Source organism: Paroedura picta, chromosome 2 (genome assembly GCF_049243985.1).
Source record: "Paroedura picta isolate Pp20150507F chromosome 2, Ppicta_v3.0, whole genome shotgun sequence".
Lineage (NCBI taxonomy): Eukaryota > Metazoa > Chordata > Lepidosauria > Squamata > Gekkonidae > Paroedura > Paroedura picta.
Genome location: NC_135370.1, coordinates 70298012 through 70320607, shown reverse-complemented (window position 1 = coordinate 70320607; position 22596 = coordinate 70298012). Strand labels below are relative to the sequence as shown.

General features: G+C 41.8%; 1 protein-coding gene across 2 annotated transcripts in view; it reads left to right on the top strand.

Moving 5' to 3' along the window:
- The window catches only part of MARCHF4 (membrane associated ring-CH-type finger 4), a 153306-nt gene that overhangs the window by 99747 nt on the left and 30963 nt on the right, over positions 1–22596 (top strand). The window contains exon 2 of one of the 2 annotated variants that reach the window (XM_077320609.1): positions 19181–19336. In XM_077320609.1, the coding sequence (XP_077176724.1) occupies positions 19181–19336 (156 nt within the window). Of the gene's footprint in view, positions 1–19180; positions 19343–22596 lie in introns of both variants that reach the window. The other variant, XM_077320608.1, reaches the window with a different exon arrangement.

Genomic DNA, 22596 nt, shown 5'->3' with positions numbered 1-22596 from the left:
CCAACCCTCTCAGGAACCAAGGCAAGGAAGTTCTTTCAAGTGAATGCACAAGGCAGAGTATACATTTCTAAAAAACTAAACCATTCATAAACTTTTCAGTGCATATCCACAAGGATTGTCTGCTCATATATTCAAACCATGTATTTGTCATGTGCAAGAATTACAGATTTATGCAGGGTTGGACCATTTTTGTACATATTGACATAATCTTTGCAACAAGTTAAGCAGCTTTAAAATACAAAGCGGTGCCTTTGGGGTAGACAGGACAGGAATGGTCCATTTTATATATTTAAAAAATCTAAATCTCCTAGTTATTGTCTCTCAGAGGCTTACAATGTCTCAAACCCTGATGCTTTATTGGTACTGAATGAACATGTCATGAATGTGAAGATGGGTTCTTGGCACATGCTGAGGCGATATTATAATATCAACCATTATTCATTTGTCCCTCAAGGATGCAGTCTCCCAAAAATTTTAGCACCTGAAGCATAAAGAAAGGAGAAGCAGGTATGCCTTTGTCTTAGGGATTTTCATGGAATAAGAAAGAACAGCCCTACAATAGCGGTTTCTGAAAATATTAACTAAATTACCTTTAAGGGCAGTATTTTGTGGCCAAGGGGAAACTAGGACATTAAAAGAGACACAGAGCTATTTCTGCTTCGTATGTCTCTTTCTCTCCTCTTCTGATCATATGTAAAATAAGACAACTCAGGATAAGACATCATTGAACTGCGCATTTCTGTGCTGACAGCCAATGATGCAGGGTTAGGGAAAGATTTAGGATAGTGGTTATTCTTCTGTCTGTTTTAATGTGATACAGTGACCAATCACATCTCTTGTAAGGTCTTCACCCTTTATGGAGTCTTATATTCACCCTGATTGGTCTGATCTCTAACCAAATACTGAACATTTTCCACTGACTTCTGAAAGTATTTTACTCTATTCATAGTCCGCATTTCCTTCTAGCTGATTTCCTTCCTGGTTTCAACATGGCTTTACCTTACTTGACAGGCTGTTCAAAGAATGCAGCAAAGAAAACCCAGTAGTATAATGGAAATTTATCTAAAAGTGGTGCACTTTAAGAGAGAGGCCCTCAAGTTTGTTCCCTGTGACACAAACACCATCTGCAGCCCAAAAGTGACTGCTGTGCACAATGACTCGTCAAATGACTTGCCAAAGAAAATGTGTATCTACCTTGGCTTCTTTGTGGCCTTTTCCAGTTTCTTGTTGATGTTTTCAAAAATCCATTTTCATGTCCTTAAACCTATTTGGCTGTAGCTCCTAGGTTCTCACACCGGATCCATCACTCTTAGCCTCGCTCTGTGCTCCTGCTGCTATCCTTCATTTATTTACTTGGCTCTTTCTGGTCCAAGGCAGCTCCTGTCCTTGTGTGACTGATGGTGCTTATTAGCATTCACCTGCTGTTGCTATGTCAAGCAGGAAGTCATAGAGGCTATGTAGGGATGCCTGTCCCCAGGTGAGATTTGGGGATTTGGGGAGATTTGGAGATCTCCAGGAATTATAGCTCATCTCCAGACTAAAGAGATCTGTTCCCCCGGAGAAAATGGCTGCTTTGGAGGGTGGACTCCATAGCATTATACTACACTGATGTTCCTCCCTGCCCCAAATTCCACCCACTCCAAGTTCCATCTGAGCTGACATCCAGAGCTGACAATCCTAGCCCCAGGGCTCCATGCCCTTCACAACATCACCCTCATCACACACATCCCCATGCACATTTGCTGTAAATTACCCAGTTTAGCAACAACAACAACAACAACAAATCCCCTTCCTCACTCAGGATACTGTTGCCCAAAGTTCTTTTGCTTTCAAAGGAAGTTTGGTGGTGCTGGCAAATAGAAGGCCATGTGTCATAGCCATACATTTGGATGGAGTCATCAAAACTGGCTTCCACTCTCCCAACACTTTGTGCCTGCCTTGATTGTTCATTATGAAAGTGAAAACATAAGCCAAGTGTTAGAGAATACAGAGTGGGCTCCCACTGAGAATCCCAGCATGAGACTTGCACCAAAAGGTTTTCCGGCTTTCCAAGAAACAGTGAGGGAGAGTATTGATCTGTTTCATTTGGTTCTTTGTAAAAGAGGAGATGACATCACAGGGCTCTAAAAAAATCTGTTTCAGTGAATTCTCTCTAGCTGGTGCTTTTCATGTTCTGCCAATGTAAAATGTTTTCCAAAATGGCCATTAGCACATGTCTTTCTCTGCTGAAAGCTTCCCACGCAAGTAACGACAAAGTTCAATTTGCTGAAATTATGAAAGGCATCCCTGATAAAGATTTCAGTATAAGGCACTCACATGCTCAAAGCATTCACTTTCGACGTTCAACGTTCAACATTTACAATATGCAGCGATGGATTCGATTAGGTTGGAGGAGCTATGTTCTACCAGAATAGCAATATTAGGGCAGATATGCACATCCTTGCCTATAAAAAGAATTCATATCCTATTTTGAGGACATCAGTTTATTGAGGACATCAGTATACATGCTTTTATTATAACTCTGAAAACTAGAATAATTTTCAATTGACCACCATTTTCAGAGGTGTAAAGTGATGCTGAAACAATACGGACTGATGTCTTTTCACTTACGTTATTGTTAGTTAAAAAAAAGATTCCTAATAACAGTGGTGCCATCCTATATTCTAGAAAGGAAGTAAGAAACACTGCTATACAATAGGTTACTTCTTTTCTGTAAAGGACAGAATTTTGGATTGCTAGGCTAGTCATTTCTCAGGTAGCTTGGTTCACTTGCTGGAGCCACCAAAACAACAGTGCAAGATAAAGGCCATTTCCACACAAAGAGCCAAATTGCTCCTACCTGCAATTGCGGGATAGTAAATTGCGCTATATGTCTCCCTCCATTCTGTCGCTGCATCTCACCTTTTCCCCTCTTCATTAGCAGCAAGAAAAGGACAAGAAAGAGCAATGCACTCTTTTCCTCACCACTCCTCAGACTGTCAATCAATGGAGGCAACCAATTGGAGATTTGAGGGTCTAGCACAATTTTTTTTTAATTGAAACACACACGTGACAATATGTACAAATTGCTATGCATAGAGGCAGAGAGAGAGAGAGAGAGAGACCGATTATGCACATGGCAGAGAGGCTTGGCTAGCACTGGCATGGCAGTGGTGCAAATTCCCATGTCTGCATGACATTGCCCCAGACCGGCCCCCTCCGGACCCTGGCCTGCATTAGGGCTTCCAATAGCCCGCAGCAAGGGAATGCTGGTGTTTCACTGTTCCTGTTTTTGCCATGGCTACCATCAGAGCCCAGGTTGGGCCAGACCTATGTCTATGGGAAGAGCCGGGCCATGGAGATCCAGCTCCTCCCCCATCTATGTCCCGTTCAGTTTCATGGTGATGCAGAGCCACTATACTCTACACCCCCTAATGGTGGGATAGTGGAATGCAACTATTTCACCATTGTGTGGTGGGACCCCCCGCACCCCTTGCTGCTGTCGCCACCGTGAGGTGGGGTGGAACCTTCCAGCCCCAGAATTGTGCACGTGCACGCACAACTCTGGGATGGACCATGTGTGCCAGGGAATTTCATCCACCTTGTGTACATGGGAAGCAGCAGAGCATGCTGCCCTGCCATGAGAAACTGCCAATGGAGTTTCTTTTGGAGAAGGGCTTCCGACTCTGAGTTAAGAAATTCCTGGAGATCTGGAGTATGGGAAGGAGGGGAACAAGCTCAGCAGGAATAGGATTCCATTAAGCCCATCTTCTGAAGCTGTTGTTTTCTTCAGGAAGCTAAGCAGGACTGGCCCAGGTCAGCACTATAATGAGAGACCACCAAGGAAGTCCAGGGTCGCTACTCCCCAGAGGAAGACAATGGGGAGCCATCTTGGAACATCTCTAACTAGAAAAATGCAGCCGCAGCAGGAAGAGACAAACTGCTGTCCCCCTGCTGCCTCCAAATTTCTCACTGCCCCTCTGGATCCTTTCACAGGTTTATACTGCCCACTTTGGGAACACCATCATTTGCCATTTTATGTGAGTGGAACACAGCACATATTTTCCCATTCCCATATAGTTGTAGCACATGTAAATATGATCCCTCCAGCATCTGGAATTCTGTTCTCACATTTTGAAGATAACATGAAAATAATGCATTGTGCTGTCCATACAAAACAGCAACTGTACATAGCAGGAAGATTGGGTGCATCATTGGAGCTCCAAAACTAAGCATTTGAAAATGGCTCTCATGAGGTTTGTTCCACCATATTGCGCCCTATAATATGTACACTGAATTGGCTTGCTAGGTGGACAGTCTTTATCCTGCATTATGGTGTGGATTGGGCTAGAAGGCTCTTTGGTCCTGTCCATATATCATTCTATCCCAGGCCTGGCTTCAGAAGGCAATGCTCGAAAAAAAGAGAAAAAACCTTGCACCTTGTTCATTGCTATAGGAGAAATATTAAGCATTGGGGCAAAGCAAGGCAAGGCTGCAGTTGCCATTAACAGCTAAGCAAAAGAAGGAAATATTGGCAAAATCAACATTTCTTAACATTCCATTCCCTCTTTTTTGAGGCTTTTAAAACTAGGAGTCCTCTCCTTGGCTTCTGGTTCTCCTTCACAGGACCAAGGATTTTAAAAAAATAATGCAGAATTGTGATGAAAGATAGAGAAGCAGAACAGTATCATAAATTAGAACCAGCTTGAGGCCAAGATAAAAAAAACCTATTTTTTCTTAATACACTGGTGAACACTGGGACTGTAAAACACAAATGGCACATAGGAAGAGAGTAAGACAAGACAATGCTCATGGGCAGAATGCCACAGGAAATGAGAAGCCAGCAATCCACAGCAACCAGATGTTCATGCAAGTCTCTATCCCAGCAGGCTTCTTTAAGACAAAAAGCATCCAATAAGACAATAACGCAGGCTGGCAGCTGAGCTCCTGGTTTACTAACTGTGGGAGTCTGCAGTCATAGTTGATGTCATGCAAATTAATTGGAACATACTAATAGGACTTCATTCTTCACAATGACAGAGAAAGCAATAAAGAAAGGGTTCCATCCTTCCGACTGAGGAGGGATGAATATATAAAACGAATGAAAAGGAACAAAAAAATATCCCATAGTTACTATTATAATGAAAACAAATAGAAAAATTAGTATCTTGCCATGTATGAACTGGTGGAATCCTCGATTTTGCCATGCATCCCATCGGGTGTATTTTTTTTTTTTTTGTTCTGCATGTCCCCTCATTTTTATTGTGCACATGCATCAGACTTGCTTTTTCTTTCTGCATTGGTCCTTCCTGCACTGACAGCTTACTTTCAATTATTGGAGAGTTCAGGTTAGTATTCCTTTAATTCAAATCCGATTCCTTCACTCTGTGCCTTTTTTTATTAATCCTATTTTCTCTTTGGAATCATGGAGTATGTGCTATGAGAAAAAAACACTTGGTTGTCAAAGGTCAATTCCGCATGGCAGCAGCTGCACTGAGCCACCAGCAGTGTGTTGATGTGCAGATACAGTTGGTGTGGAGCTGCACAAGGGGGGGGGGTGTTTATTTTGCAAAAAAGAAAAAAGAAAAAAGAATGGCCCAATCTGCCCCGCAGCGCAGCAAAGCACTGCAAAGCTAACCAGGGCATTCTTTGCCCCCTCTGGGCCACCATAGGGCAGGGAATCCTCATGGGCCTGCTGCAGCACAGGCCCTGTTGGCCCCCACAGTGGCTAAAGGACCACAGATTCTCCCACATTCCTTTAGCCCAGGCAGGGGCCTGCCCAGCGGCTGGGTCATGTGGAAGTGGGGATTTGCCCCATTTCCATATGAACACCCTCTCAACCTTTTCCACTCATATGGAATTGGCCAAAGTACTATTGTTTTTTTACCATGTGGTTGGACAGTTTTACTTAAGGAATGTTTTTTGTCATTACCACACAGGGCCCTGGTCATTTTGTCTATAAGGTGCATCTAACTGCCATTTCAGCACACCGTGACATAGTAGAGGGTTCTTCCTTATTTGCCCATAAACTATCTCTGTGCTTCCTTAAGGGTCTAATTCATGTTACCCCTCCAGTTCCCAGCATTGTTCTAGCATCTTTTGTACATACACATTTTCTCTACTGTTTGAGCTGCTATGAGCTCTCTCTCTCTCTCATAGACTCTGTTGTGGGTTCTCAGTGGTCTGGCAGGAACTGAAGGTGAAGGGGGCACATGACAGCTTCGGTGGGTAAATGCCATTGTGCTAGATCTGGAGGGGAAGGGTTCTCCCCTTCAAACTCTTAAAGCTAGAAAAAATTCATCCATGGCAACCCTGCACAGGCACAGTCCTAATATGTGTCTGCACAGAAGACAGGTAAATTAGGTTAGAAATATCTGTTTTCATTTTCTTTATTATTATTTATGCCACAATTTCTGTAGTTTGTATACTCTCTAGAGATGTTGACAGTAGAATAAAGCTTTGATCTTGTTTAAGAGATCCTACCTGTGAGCCTTGCCATGACAACAGGACCAAACAGCACTACTTGGTACTCCTCCTGGCATAAAATGCTACTATCAGAAGCTAGTAGCGGCAACCAAAGCAACCTCCCCCCCCCCAACAAGCCCTTGTGACTTGAGGAACAAGGAGGATCCCTAGTCAAGGAGGGATTGGGTTTTCCTCTGACAACATGCATTCCCCTGGTTTCTGGGTGAGGTTGCACCCTGCTCACCAGCTTGTTACCTGGTTGTGATGGTAGAAATCAATGAGGTCAGGAAGACTCCTAGTGTGTTGCTGATTTCACTTTCAGGTTCCAGCTACAAGTGACATTTATGCATCCCTGATGTCTTTTTCCCCACATCCACCCATACTCCATCACTCAGTTGAGCACTGGAGCATCACTCAGTTCTCTGTCCAACATTGATAGGAGTTTGGTGGGCAGATGGCAAGCCTAAGTCTAAGATTCTGTTTCTAACTAGTGCCAGCTGGGTGCCCCCAAAGCCTGTACCTTGAGCATGCCCATTATGGTAATTTACCAATGTTGGTCCCCAGCATTTGAGAATTAAGAATTTGGTACCTTCTCTGTGCAGGTTGGCTCAATACAGCTAATAGCCTCTATATGTGCTTGAGCACTGCAGTGGGTGGTAAAGGGGATGGTTTCCAACAGCTAACCAAATGAGAATAAATACATGTAAAGTCAAAAGGCTCTTGAAGTGGAGAAGTATTTGTGACAGATATAGCCAGAAAGATAGGGGGGAAATTGCTGAAGATCATGGAGGATATCTTCTGCTCACAAGAGACTGAGAGGTGTTGTATCTCAGCAAAACATGGTAAAAGGAAGTTGAGACACCCAGAACAGATTCATCTTAGAGAGGAGCAGTAAACAAAAATAAGTAACATAACTGCATTGCCTTTGTGTATGTCTAATCCACATCAACATATATTATGTGTCTAAGTGCAGAAGCTTCTGAAAACCACAAGAATGTCCAACTTCAAAAAAATGAAGATATAATTTAAATATGGGGTGTATGGATTGAAGGCCAAAAGCTATTCATTATGTATGAGACACTTGCAACCACTATTTTAAAATACATAGTAGCAAGACTGAACCAACTTTTTAAATATATTTAAAATGTAGATAACACTGTATTTGAACTTATAAGAGCATTAGGTAACCAAGAATGAAATTGGGACAGCTAGCTATCATTAGGAGATGATTTTAATATCTCTATATATGGGAAGCTGAATTGATTGTGAGCTCCTTTTCAGAAGGGAGGTCTTACTAGTGACCTGCTCACCTTTGGGCAAGATAATTCTATGGACTCATGTAATTGTTATCTATGCAAAAGTAATGAAGAAGTAGAGCTGGGGTTTTTTTTGTACCCCACTTTTCTCTAACCCAGGGGTAGTCAAACTGCAGCCCTCCAGATGTCCATGGACTACAATTACCATGAGCCCCTGCCAGCATTCACTGGCAGAGGCTCATGGGAATTGTAGTCCACGGACATCTGGAGGATCGCAGTTTGACTACCCCTGCTCTAACCTAAGGAATTTCAAAGCCATTTACAATCACCCACCCTTCCTCTCCCCACAACAGACACCCTACCCTGTTAGATGGGTGAGAACTGTGACTGGACCAAGGGTAGCCAGTTGGCTGCATGCAGAGAAGTGGGGACTCAAACCCAGTTCTCCAGATTAGAGGCTTAACCACTACACTAAGATAGATGGTATAATTTTTGGTTGAGTTACTCTGTGTTAAATATGCAATACAGCTGTCCTATAATAAAGGATTAAAATGGAAGCAATGCTTCTCAAATGGTAGCATTTATGTACTATATCCACAATGAACCTAAAAAGTATACCTCCTCTCAGGACTAAATGATCTATAGGAAGGGAAACTGATTCCTAGGGTTTCTTAAGTGCTCACCTATATCTGAATCAGGCCTGTCCAGCGTCATCCAGAACACATTGCTTAATATGGAAAGTGCCCACCATTTTGAGAAGAAAGAACGGGCAGGTGCTCCTTTGTTGGAACGTTCAGGCTGTAGAGATTGCAAAAACTTTAAAATGTTTCTGGTTGGCAGAGAGTTTTGTTGTTTGGGGTTGTCCAGTAAGTTCTCATGATTCCTGTGCAACCACATTTCCCATGGTGTCATTGTCTGAAGATGCTGTCTGGTGAGCAAATCAGCTTGCCAGTAATAAAATGCTGTGGTTTGAAGCCTAGGGAAATGTAATATCACTGCAGCAAAAGCACTTCTTCAAAGGACTATTTGTCTGGGTTTTGTGTAATAAATGGATTAAAAAGCCGTATTTATTGCAGGAAAGGGGAAAAGCCCAAGGATCTCTGGAAATGCCCTTTTATCTCATGCAAAACTAGGGCTGTCACTTATGCTTATTAGCAGCTGCTGACAAAAGCATCGGCTCCATCCCAGTGATACTGCGTTTGTAATTTCTCACATCTAAGTGGTACTTGACAACTGTCGTTTAACCTGCTAATCCCAATTATAGCTACGCCATTTGGATGAACAAGGGTGCCTGGCTGGCTTTTAACAAGCAGCAAAGGATTTCAGTTTTTAATGTTTCCAGTAATTCATTGTTTCATTTGTCCAAACTTACAGGATTTTATAACAAATGTTCCTTTTAGAAGTGAAAGATATTGGACTATTCAGGTTTGCAAATCAAATGCAAACCATACTCTAAAATCACCTACTTTCTTACATGGTCAGCAGAACGTCTGTGAGCTGGTCAAGTTTGGAAAGATCCAAACATGTCTCTGTGTGAAGTGCTGTAACATTACATCCAATTGATGGTGACCCTATGAATGAATGATCCCCAGAATGCCCCATTGTTAACTCCCTTACTCAGTTCTTGCAGGCTGAGGCCCATACCATCAATCCATCTTGTGTTAGATCTTTCTCCTTTCCTGCTGTCTTCTGCTTTTCCTAATGTTATTGTCTTTTCCAATTACTCTTCTCTTTTTAAAATGTGACCTATGATAGCCTCAATTTAGTCATTTTAGCTTCTAGGGAGAGTAAAGGCTTGATTTGATCCAGAACCCACAAAGCCTCTGCAGGAGGTCCTCAAGACTGCACAGTTCATCCCCTGTAATAATTCAGCCCATTCTCCCTTAGTGCTCTTCATGTACAGAATTCCATCCCAGGACACATACATACATACTCTTGCTCTTTTTTCACATCCATCCTAAAAATTAACTTTTTCTATTTCAGAAGATAGCTGTGTTGGTAGAACAGCTAGATTTAAATCCAGTACCACCTTAGATATTGGGGGTATGAGCTTTTGAAGTCAAAGCATCCTTGTTCAGTGGAAGAGATGGAGATTGGCATCCTGCAACCTCTCTGGGGCAGAATGTCACAGAGTTCCCCCTCCTAAAGAAGCCCTTGTCATTGCAGAGTTGTCATTACAGAGACCCTCCTCCAAAACAGTCATTTTTCCCTGGGGAGCTGATCTCTATAGGTTGCAGATTACCTCCAATTCCAAGTGATTTCCAGCCCACACATAGAGGTTGGTGACCCCTGAGTCAGGTATATTCCTTGTAGTTTGGAGGAAGAGCCTCAAGACTCCAGGTGTAGGAAGGAGTTTTTGCCTTGTAGCCAGCCCCTCACCCCGGAAGGCCAAAGTGTTGGCGTGCATCCTAGTATTGGTTGTTTCCTGGGTGCAACGGGCTTTGCCTCTAGTAAGTATATAAGATCTGTTTGTGTAATTGGAGGAAGGGACTGTCAACACAATCCTACTCTCTCACCACATCACAATTTGTTCTCTTGGCATTTCTTGTGCAAACAGGGCCACTAGCATTTTTCTGCTGTGCTTTGTTTGCTAATAATGCTCTCATTCTAAAGTATTATCTGGTTTCAAGAATCACAAAAGCATTTTCTCTGCCCTCCCATTCCTCTAAAAGCAAAACATTCCAAATAAATGCCAGCAAAGTACTTAGCTGCCAGGAAATTCTCCCTTACATCCTTTGTTGGTCTACAGAAAGAAAATAAGCTGAGTGGTCATCTCAGTTTAGAAAACCCAATTAAACCAAGTTGAAAAAAATGTGCAAAACCTTTCCTTTCTTCTCTTTCACAGATTTGTGTATTGTTTCTTTGATATTCTGCCACACAACACAGGCTAACCAATTGGACAGTTTCAAAAACTTCAAAGAGATTCATACCCTAAATGTCTATTAGACCGGGGTTCCCCAACCATCGGGCCACGTCCCGGTACCAGGCGCTGCTTTGGAGGGTGATGGAGTCTACTTCAATGCAAGTTTTTTAGGAAGAGATTGAATAAGCACCTATCAGGAATGTATGATTTTTAAGTCCCTGAGAAGGTGGGAGACTGGACTGAATGGCCCTTTGTGGTCTCTTCCAGCTTTGTATGATTCTGATTCTGCTAAGGTTTGACTACCTTGATCTTAATATCTTCTGTTTTAAAAGTCCAAAATTCCATTTGGAGAGATAAAAAAGCAAGCAATGTCAGTCCTGTTGGGTCTAAATGTATATATTGTGTTTTCTGTGTTTAATCATTCATAACACAAAGTATTTATTGCCTTTCCCACCCAAAGGTTTCTTGTGCAAGGTGGAAGAGAAGTTTGAAACCCAATTGCCATTTGAGTGCAGAGAGAATGAGAAAAGGAGAGAGCTTCAAGGTGCAAATTGGCTTCATGTAAAGCAGGGGTAGTCAACCTATGGTCCTCCAGATGTTCGTGGACTACAATTCCCATGAGCCCCTGCCAGCAAGTGGGAATTGTAGTCTATGGACATCTGGAGGACCACAGGTTGACTACCCCTGATCTAGTCTATTAATTGCTCCGGGCAGTTTTTTAAAAAAGAAAGCCCCATTCTGGGTGAAGAGAGAGGCAGGCGGGCTTAAGGGTGGGTACTGGAGCTGGAGATCTCACTACTTTGTCCACTTTGGTAATACACATGTCTTGTGTGAGTGTCTTGCTGGCTGCTCTCATCCTGCTAGTGCTACATGGCAAGGGGAATCCAGTTTTGTGGATTCCCTTCAAGCGCTTTAAAATGGAGGATGTAGCTGCTGGTTTGCTGCTATAACGCTGGATGTTTACAATGTTGTGCACCCCCATATACTTCTGAGAGGATATAAATCATTATTTCATTGTTAGTAACTTGAAAATCTTTGCATAGAAAATATCTGCATCAGTCTGCTTTGTTTCACTGCTTTTCATATCATTTCCTGCTTCTTTTCTATAATAAATATTTTATTGACTAAGCTATGGACGTGTGGACGGATGTGCTGTCAAGTTGCAATCAGCTTTTGCCAACACCAGCAAGGGGCTTTCAAAGCAAACGAGAAGCAGAGATGAATTGGCACTGCCTTCCTCTGAAGAGCCTTCCTTCTAAGTGTGTTGGTGTAATCCTGAAGTGCCAGGCCCCAAGCCCATTTCCTCCCAGGGACTGCTGACTACTATGATTCCAGCCTATGGTTTTTACCAATTCAAAAACAGAAAGAAGCTGGTTAGCCTTTGGATAACTTTATCCACTCCCCCATCAAGAAGCGTTATATCATTAATAACCAAAAAGGAGACAAAATGTCAGGTGTTGAGTGGCAATAAGTTAATATTGGGAAGCTATAGGATTTTTAACTTTAGTTTTGAAGACTCTTTACCTCAGACCAACACATGCTCAAATCCTGGAGCTTTGGACCTGAAAATCTTTTACTCAGATTTACTGCCATGAAATTCATATTTTCATGCAAGAATAGGTTTTATATTTTTCAAAAATTGCATGGTCAGTCAAATGCTTTTATAATACTACTCAAAGAGCTCTTTAATGGCTCTTATTCCCATTCACAAGGCAACCATGTAAAACTTTCTGTCTTCTCACATCAAGCTCCCCTGGTTTAAATTCAATCACCCTTCTCTGGCAATCAGTGAAGCCATTGCAATTTGCTTTGGTACCTACCTGTGTCACTCCACACTGCCTTGATGATATGTTACTGCAATTCAGAGATTGCTGTCTTAAAGAGATTAACACCCTGGCCTTCAGCATCCTGCAGTTTCTGATGTGAAATATTTTGCCCCGATTTGCGTCCAGTCTCTCTATTTCTTTGCTATTTTTCTGGAATTACTATTTGGCAGTAGGCTCTGCAATTAGATTAATCAATTCCTTCTCAGAGAAAGTAAAGAGAAAATTACCTAATCTAATCTAAACTTTAACATATTTCATTAATAATATCCCACATTTATGGTCAGTCTCATGCACATCATCCCTAATTTATAAATGAAAGCAGTTTTTAAAAACCAATTACTAAAAGAAACACCATTTGAATGTCCAAATACAGAATCAACCCCTCCCCTCAACAGACAATTTCAAGTCCAGATTGTCTTTAAAGAGATAGTTACCCACTGAACTTAATAATACTTTGTATTGCCATAATAACCCGAATGTAAACAGTGTAACATTTAAAATTTCCTGTTAATTAGAAAATCTGCTAATTTGCCAGAGATGGAACATCTTAATGCAGGGTGATAATTCTTCCTGGAGATCTGTTCAGCTCTACGTTGCTTCCCTCTGTCCCACAGTTGGCCATAGGATATTAAAAGCCATTTCTTTGCCTGTCTGGCAGCAAAGCTGAATGGAGAAATCATTCAAGAAAAATTGATATGGTGCAAGATTTCAGCAGGTTCAAAAGCCAAAACAATTTTGGTTCTTCTTTTTACACTTACCTAGATCTGTGATTTCTTTGTATTGTGGCTCATGTTAGATGAAAAATATAACAATAGAGAGCCAACGTGGGGTAATCTGGGAGAACACTATCATTCCTTCACCTATCCCATGGAAGGTTCAACTTCCAGAAATGTAAAGTGCTTCCATTGTTTTGCTTCCAACATCCTTTTGATGGTGGGTGGTGGGGATGTGGAAATCTCATAAAATAAATGTTTGCTAAATGGCTTGCTTGTGGATCATACAATACTCTTGGAACATTGTTTTACTGGGAACAAGAGCATTCTTGATGTTCCCTCTCCTGGCAGTCTGAACTATTCTGTATTAGTGATAATTGTAAGAAGTTATTAGGCTGAACAGGACAGAAGGGCAGTTGGGTCAAACCCCTTCAATGACAAATACGTGGTTATTGAGTTTTTCCAGCACTAGAATAACAAAGTATTGTGTGACTGTTATTACATCCCATATAATTATGTTCTTAATGCAGAAAATACCTGGTGATTATCCCCCATATTAAAGCTTCTCATTGTTTATCATTCATTGTGGAGTTACTGCTTTGAAACTTAGTTAAAAGCACAACTGTTCATAATTGATTTCTAGCTCAATAATCCTTCATATGTTTTCCACATAGAGTGTCTTCCAACAAATACATGACTTTCAAGAATTATACTGCCTTTATTATTTATTTTAAATCCATTGCAGATCATTTTGGAGGTTTGGGTATAAACCTCAGGAAATGTCCCAGTAAAAAAGCTCACTGAAATGAAGCCATATTGTATAATCTTATTTTCTTTCTCCTCCTGGACTACTACCAACGTAGGAGACCACTTTTTGCAGCTATGGCTGAGGATTCTGGCTTATGCCCCAGTAAATTTGTTGTGTTACTAAAAGAAATGACCTCTCTCTTTAACCACTGGTATGTCCAAACCTAGCAAATGTTCACATGCATTGCACAGACTCCAGAAACAAAGGCTAAATTGAAAAAGAAAAGCTAAATGTTTTAGCTAGGACACATTAGGGGTGACATGCTAGTTCAGATCTAGGATGCTGGATCTACATTAGACATTAGATTTAACAAGCACATACACTCAAACTTAATGCTTAATTTCAAGCATCAAAGGAGATTCTTGAAATATCAACTTTGTGAAATTGAAGACATGATCTTAAATCTCAAGATTTTAAAAACAGGCAGTGATTGCTACATATGAAAGCCTCTTTGCACATGTTCAGTAGCATTCTATTCTTTATTAATATCTATTCCAGGGACTGTGCAAGTATTTCAAAAGAAATGGCAGACGGAATCTGAGACACCTCAGTGTTTAACTTAGAACTATTTATTAACCAGAATTATCTGGAAGATTCAAAGCAAAGCAAGCAACAAAACTCTTGTTTTGTTTGAGCATGCCTTTGTCGTCTAATGTCTCCTATGTCCTTTAGATGAAAAATAGGAATTGGGTGGTTTCCATCTTCAGGCATCATCTTCTCTGAAACAGAGATGACCCAAGATGCTTCCATGCTTGAGAGGAGAGGAAGGGGGCATAAGGGCAAGGTCTCAGCTAATGGCTGTCAGCAATTGATTATATATTTGCTCATTATTCTCTTAATGTAGATATCTTTATTGTACACAAAGTTCCCCATACAATTCAGTCTCAGGTGCATACAAACAAATCCAAATTGATGATTTTTCTACTTATTTTTCTATTAAGTATTTTCATTATGCTGTGTGTAAATAGAATGGGGTGGTGGGAGGAGTTGGGACTCATCGCCTAACTGTCAACCAGGGAGGATGTCCTGTCCCTGATTAGCTGTCCATCCAATGAACAGCCAGTCAGGGTGGATGTCCTGCCCCTGGCCACATTCCCCTCCAACTTCTTCCAGTGCCAGCCCATGGTAATCTAAGCAGCCAGTGGGAACTGGGAGAGAGGGAGGAGGGCCTGGGACTGTGGGCCCGGGTGGAGAAGGGGGGAGGGAGCCCCTACCAGCGCTTGTCCCTGCCCTGAGCAGCCCCAGCCATGGCCTTGCCAGGCCTTGGCGGGGCTGTTGCAGGGAGCAGGCATGGGGAAGGCTAGCACCCACTGTATTTTCAAGTACAACGGGCTTTTTGCTAGTACCTTGAATAAAACTCTGTTGGTCTTAAGGATGCCACTGGACTCTACATTAGATCTGCTGCTTCAAACTAACATGGCTTCCTACTTGAATCTAACATGGCCAGACAGCTCCAGATTTGCCAGTGATTCTGCCAGGCTTGTTTATCCTTGCCTTAATAGGCAGCAAGCTTTTGTGTACCAAGCCTCATCATCTTTCCACAATCTAGTGTTTTGCCAATGATGCTGCTTAGCACCTCAATTCATCCAGCCATAAGGCATGTGATAAGTTGTTCAGGCCATAACCTCCATCAAGCCTGATGACACCTATCATCAGAGAAAGCCACTCTATTTCTGAAAAACAGTTATGGCCTAACGAGTCAAAGGCTAGACATAATTAATTTTAACATGCCCTGTTAGTGACATCACAAATCAGGCAAAGGAAGGTCCGCACAATGAGGAATAAGGGGAAACTTTCCAAATTCCTGCTAATCCTGTGATATCCCATGAGAGGTTGTGTGGGTCAACAGCACACAGCAAATTCCTGCTTGGGAAGGGCAGGGCCTGTTTAAGTACCTATCCAGCCACTCCTCCCCTTTACTGGAGCCTAATGCTACCCCATGCCTCATTTGACAGAAGTGGCCAGGGCAAACAACCCTATGGCTTCTGATGTCATGAACACCCCCTATCAAAATAATGCCTTCTCAAAATGTTGTCCATATTTAGCACGCACACACACACACACAGCTCCTTCTCACCTCAATTTTTCTTCCTGATACTATCCCTTGCTGTTCTCAGCACTGATTATCTTAACTGCCATTTTATCTAATCAGTTCTTCCTTCCATAGCCCTTGACTTCTGGTGAATAGAGCTGACATTGTCACAGTAGGTGGCTCAAATTCTGCACAAGGGTTCCAAGGCAAGACCAGCATGTGCACAAAACTAAGAATCCCATGATTTGAGTCAACAGACAACTGGAAGAGCTCATGCAAGTAACTGTACTCACAAGTATGCACCTACACATACATGTTATCCATATATGTATTATATAAGTTGTAGTACTTGCAGAACTATGACATGCCAGCAATTAGCAAGTGGCTTTTCAGCAGTGTTATTACAATCTTTCCTATATACTGGTAGAAGAACTTTCCCATTTTGGATGTCGTGCTTTGCCTGTACAATGTTTTTCTTTAGCCTTATTTCAAGTGGGGTTTTGATTGACAATGGATCTTGATTAGCGGCAAAATCCAGTTTCATCACTTGTGAAGTTCTGTGTTACAACCATGTGCTTGGTTGCAAGATGGTATCTCTGAAATATGCACCATACTGAGAAGAAAGATGCTCTTTTCTCCTCCCATTATACCCCATTCTGTAGAAAATATGTTTCCCCCTCCAAATAGGGAATTCTAATGGCAAACTCTTAGCAGCATGTTACTCTGACTAACTAATCAAATATCTTCTGTGCTTACTCTGTTGGTGTTTTACTTATTTGGTGCAGAGGTGTCTGAGAATCTCAGCAGGAATTAATGCATCACTCCAGGGTGTTACTTGATTTTGCTAATGGTTTAGTAATCAGAGGAGCTTAGCAAGTCATGTGACAGCTCTTGGTTGTGACAGTTGCCTCTTCTGTTCAGTCATTTTGACTTTCAGATTGTCTGATGCTACTTCTGCTCCATGAGCCTTGCAGTATTTATGGTTAACTGTAAAAAGAAAATGCTTTCTGTTCACAGATGATGTAGTAATAACACCAGCAAATGAGTGAAAAACCAAACAGACTTATTTCAGTGAGTGAGCCATACTGATTTTTCTGAGGTGCAGGTCCCTTGAGAATTTCTTCCTGATTAATTTTGCCTTAGAGTGCCTTCATATAATGCCCTCATAACATGAAAGCCACTGATGGTAATGTCAGTGCTTGAGCCAAGTGGGAAGAATCCAGGAAAGTGGAACAACTTGGCATGGGACAGACAGAAATGTCTCATGGACTTGTCCCATCTGATCCAGCGCTTCTATCATGACCTTTGTAGAACAGGAAGGTGACATGAAAAAAGGCCTAAAATTTTCATTTCCTAGTGATCTGTGGATTAATATCCCATCCTAACAATATGAGAAAATGAAAATATTTGTATACTGTTCATTGAATTGTTTGAATGTTGTCACTTCACCATTTTTTCTTAGTTTCTTCCTCCTTTTTGTTTTGTAAATGTCCTTGATAACTGTATGCAAAAAGTTGACAAAATCATACAAAACATTGTGTCAATGGATAAATTAAATTCTCCCAATATTATATTTGCAACTAGTTGCTTTATGCCAAGGCAAATATTTTGGTGGCATGTTCTCATTCTCCATAGTCCTTTAAAAGAATTATTATCAAGCTCTTTTATAGAAAAGAATCAGGTCCATGATCTACTATTATGATTAATTGTCACAAACAGATATTTGACTGGTAGATATTGTTCCACAATTCGAGATCTAGCCAAGTTCTTGAGAATTGCAGGTGTACCTTCATAGGTTTCTTGTTCTTCCAAGCAACACTGTTTTCTGGAACTGAACTGATGTTATTAGTTCAATGCCCAGAATGTCCAGGTGTTTCTTGAGACTTCTGGACACTGCTCCAAGGGCTGCGTCAACTGGCATGTTGCTAACCTTCTTCCAATGAGACTATAACTCTATTTATTGTTCTTGGTATTTTGTGATCTTCTCGTGTTTTTTTCCCCTCTATTCTGCTGTCTCCTTGGATTTAAATGTCAGTGATCCAAACCCACCAATGATGTTTATGATGATGATTTGTTACAGTCAGATATTTGACTGGCAGAGGGAGTCCTGCTATTATCATTATTGTCTTTATGTTATTTATAGTCTGCCTTTCTTGCTAGGACTCTAGGCATATTTATAGTGTTAGGAAGCAATACAGTGGAGTGGGTCTCGGTCCCTATCCCTTTACCAATGCAACTTTCTCACCATTTCATTACACTATAGCTCTATTTACCTTTAGTAAAAGCCTTCTAATGCTAGGAGTGATTGAGGGCAAAAGAAGAAGGGGACAACAGAGAATGAGGTGGCTGGATGGAGTCACTGAAGCAGTCGGTGCAAACTTAAATGGACTCCGGGGAATGGTAGAGGACAGGGAGGCCTGGAGGATCATTGTCCATGGGGTTGCGATGGGTCGGACACAACTTCGCACCTAACAACAAAAGCCTTCTTGAATAATTCCAGCCTCAACAGGACAAATGTTTGGAATTCCAAAATTTCCCAATGCATCTTGGAATCTGGAAGGAACCTTAATGCACCTTTCAGAGAAATAATCTCATTGGTAAACCTATTATCTAAAAGGCAAAAGGAAGGAAAAGAAGGCTAAAATGGTGTTCTATTCAGTGCTGGTCCAGCCATAGACACAAGGATTGCAACATTCTGTAGATGTTTTAGGGCAAGAGCTGTTGTCTGCGCTTCTGGATTTGTAATCCATGTTTTCAATTCATGTTTAGAAGAGAATAGTGAATTCATATTCAGTTTGCACAGCACACCACACTGCCATCTTGAGGCAAACAGCACACATAGTAAAAACAACTGTAGATTTTTATTGTATTAAGATAATAGTTGTGACCTAAGGGTATAAGACACATGATCACAAAAAGTTTCAGTATTCACTCTCTACTAACCCATAGGTATTGCTTTGGGATACCACATGGACATGTGCTTTGGAGGCAGGCTTACTACCAATGTGGTGGCAGTATAGTTGGATCACATGGGGACAATCCCTGTTGATGTGGCAGGGAATGTATAAGTACAAACAATAGCTGTGTATCTTAGATGAATAAGGCATTTTTGACCCCAACTGGGACAATATGATAAACAGCTACCAGTTTCTGCAGCTCCATCCTCTATTTGGCATTTTGTTTGGAGTAGCAGGAAAACAAGATTTTGATCATGATTCCCCCTTTTTTTTCTTTCCAGGGTGAATTGCTGAGTCCATGTCGGTGTGATGGGTCAGTGAAATGTACACACCAGCCCTGTCTGATCAAATGGATTAGTGAGAGGGGATGCTGGAGCTGTGAGCTGTGTTATTACAAGTATCACGTCATTGCCATAAGCACAAAGAACCCCCTGCAGGTAAAGGTACTAGAGATTATTACAAAGTCCTTTCTTCTGTTGTTTTGGCATATGCCTGCACCTTCTCTCCTCCATTGTTGGATATGTATGCAGCTTTTCATTGTTTTGTGCACTGCACAGTGAATTGCAGAAATGAAGCCTTCTTCCATGAATGAAAAGGGCCTAGGAGGAAATTATGGAGGAGAATCAGTAAAAGGGAAAGGGTGAAAATGCCTAGAAAGTATTCAACATTTCTCTGTGGATGCTCATGCGTGCACTAGTGGCATTAGGCTAACACAAAGTTGGGAACTGAGTTGTAACTGGCTTTATTTTATTCATTTAAAACTTTTTAATTAAAATTTTATTCAAAGTTTTGATGCTAATCCACCTATGCCCCACCCTACACCCGCAGAAGATTAAGCAGCCAGAAATGGCAAAGTTTGTACAAGCAAGTGACAGGTTCCAAACTTCCAAGAATCCTCAGGCTACACAAGCTGAAAGGTATCCCATAAAACTGAACTTACCTGGAACGTGGAACATCAGAACCTGTTGGAATGAATGTGAGAGATTTAATCCCCAAACTGTGTGCTGTACAGCAGTCTATCTTGTCCTCTTGGCCAGAAGCCAATAGGTTCCTGATCACCTGGAAGAATTCTGCAGGTCTACACTTGTGCAGAGGCAGTGGTATTGGAGAAATACTGTTTCTTTGCTGCCATCACCACCTTAGAATAAGCTCTAAAATGAGCTATAACCTGTGCCTTGTTGTATTTGTCCTGAAACCTTCTCCTCTGCCACTCTAGCCATCCGCCCTGCCTTTTCATCACCTGCAGCCCCACTGTAAACCTATGGGCTGCCTGGGATCTTTCCTGAGAGAGGGCACCTAGGTGTAACTGTTTCAATCACACAAATTATATTTCTTACATATACTGCCCTTCCTTGTGGATCAAGACACTTTACAAAAAACATGGAAGAACATAGAAATAAGTACAGTATGGCTGAATAATAACATCAAATAAAACAGCAGTAGTAACAGTGGTTTCAATTACATTCCAATAACTAGTGGTCACAATATTAACATGCTAACTATATCCCCATAAGTAGGTCAGTTCAGGATGCAGTTCATGGGGAGGGGTTCTTGGGGAGAGGGCAAGTATATGTTGTTTGTTCAGTCAACCTCAACCAAATGCCTGGCAGAAGAGCTCCATTTTGCAGTTCCTACAGAACTGTGCCAGCTAGGCTTGTGTGCTTCAGCCACTGAAGTGGCTATTTGAGCACGAAGCAGCCCGTGCTGTAGTGGGGGGGGGGGGGGAGGGCCAGTGCCAGTGGCAATACACAACTCGGTGCCTGCATGCAGGCGCAGAGCTCTGCACCTGCGTTCGTGCGCCAAGTGGTGCACTGGCGCTGCCACTCCCCCCCGCGCTGCAGTGCTGGCTGCTTTGGGCTTGAATGGCCGCTTCAGCAGCCAAAGCACACAAGCCTAGTGCTAATTCTGGCAGAAGCTCTTCTAGAAGCTGATTCCTCCAGGTGAGGGCCTGGGCAGAGAAAGTTTTGGCCCTGGTTGAGGTCAGATGTACTTCCTTGGGGCCAGGAATCACCAGCCATTTGGAAGTGGCAGAGTGTAAAGTTCTTTGGGGGGTATAGACAGCAAAACGGCTCCTTGGGTACACTGGGCTCAGATCATGTATGGCTTTAAAGGTGATTGCCACACATCTGATCGTAATTCAACTGGTAGCCAGTACAGTTGGTGGAAAGTGGGCCAGATGGGGGGCCTCCATGGTGTTCCTGTGAGGACCCTGGCTGCTGCTTTATGCCATTCCAGAGGTCTACCAGGGCATCAACAGAAGCTCTGACCATATCAACAATAAAATCCCCTAATGCTAACTGAAATCCTATGGGATCCATCTGGCTACAGGACAGATTGTTTTATTTGATCTGCCACTCCTGGGGAGTCTTGGTACCCTTGTAAATCTAAACCCCATTAATTGGTGATGTTTCTATGACTTGGGAGATTTTCACATTACTGTTCTAAACCAGAAGTTATTCGTTGTTTGTCCAATTTTGAGTAAACCATGTAAGTTTCATACATGGACAGGGTTTTCATATAGCAAATTTCCTTCTGTTAATGAGCTACCTCTAAAGCGCTTATGGTCATTTCAGTGCCATTTTGTTTTCCCCATGTGATCTTCCTCAGGGATTTTTTACCCTTTTAGAGGGTGCCATGATAGTGCTAAACGAACAGAGCACTTCAGTGCAATAGCAGCACCATGGAGATGCATGGACTCTGAAGTTAAGGTATCTCAGTGGTGCAACTACAACACTGAAGGGCTCTATTGGTTTAGCACTCTAGGTGCACCATTTAGAATATTTTTAAAAAACTCTGAGAAAGGTTGTGTGGCAAAAAAAGAGGCAGGGGAACCGTTATAGGAAGCACTGTGAACAGCACATCATAGTGATTCAGAAGTGCAATGAAGAGATGAAAACAGGAAGAGAGTCGTTTCCCTCAAATGCGGTTCAGCCACGCTTTGCTAACCCAAAGCAAGTGAGTTTGTATGAATAGGTAAACAAATTCCATTAGCAACCTGTTATTAAAATGGGCCTGTCTGAAATGATATGAAAAAATCCACTAGCAAACGGTTAGTAAAATGAAATACAAAAACAGTTTGAAAATAGGGTTGTGCAAGGGGGGCCCAATTCGGACCATTTCGGATCCGAAGGGCCAATTAATTGCCAATTTCCTGGTTAAATTCCTGCTGAAATTAATTTTTCCCACCTTTAAAGACTATGGGGAATGGTGTCAGCCTTAGTGTTCCAGAGAAATAGCAGGGAACAACAGAGCAGACCCCACTCAGCTTTATGTAGAGTTGATATAATAGCTGAACACAGCAGGCTAATTTCTGCAAGCTCAAGAGAGAAGTTTTGTTTTAAAAAACCCCACAAAAAAATCCTGGCCACTTATGTGAGTCCACAAGTGATTTCCAAGAACTCTTGTACATTCCAGCAACTCTTAATTTCCAGAATACCTTGTACATTTATATGGCAAGCTCCAAAACTCTACTTGGAAGCTTCCTTGCTTCAGTAAAGTGTCCACTTAACTTGAATTGCTCTCATTAATGAGCATTTCCAGATGGAATAGCTAGAAGGGTTCCATGAGAAAGGCAATGTTCTCTTTTTTCATGGCGAAACTAATTTGATCATGAAATTAATATTTTTAAAAATCTGATACAATAAACTATTGACCTATGTGCATAGTAATCTGCCAGTTTTATCAAAAAACTATCCCT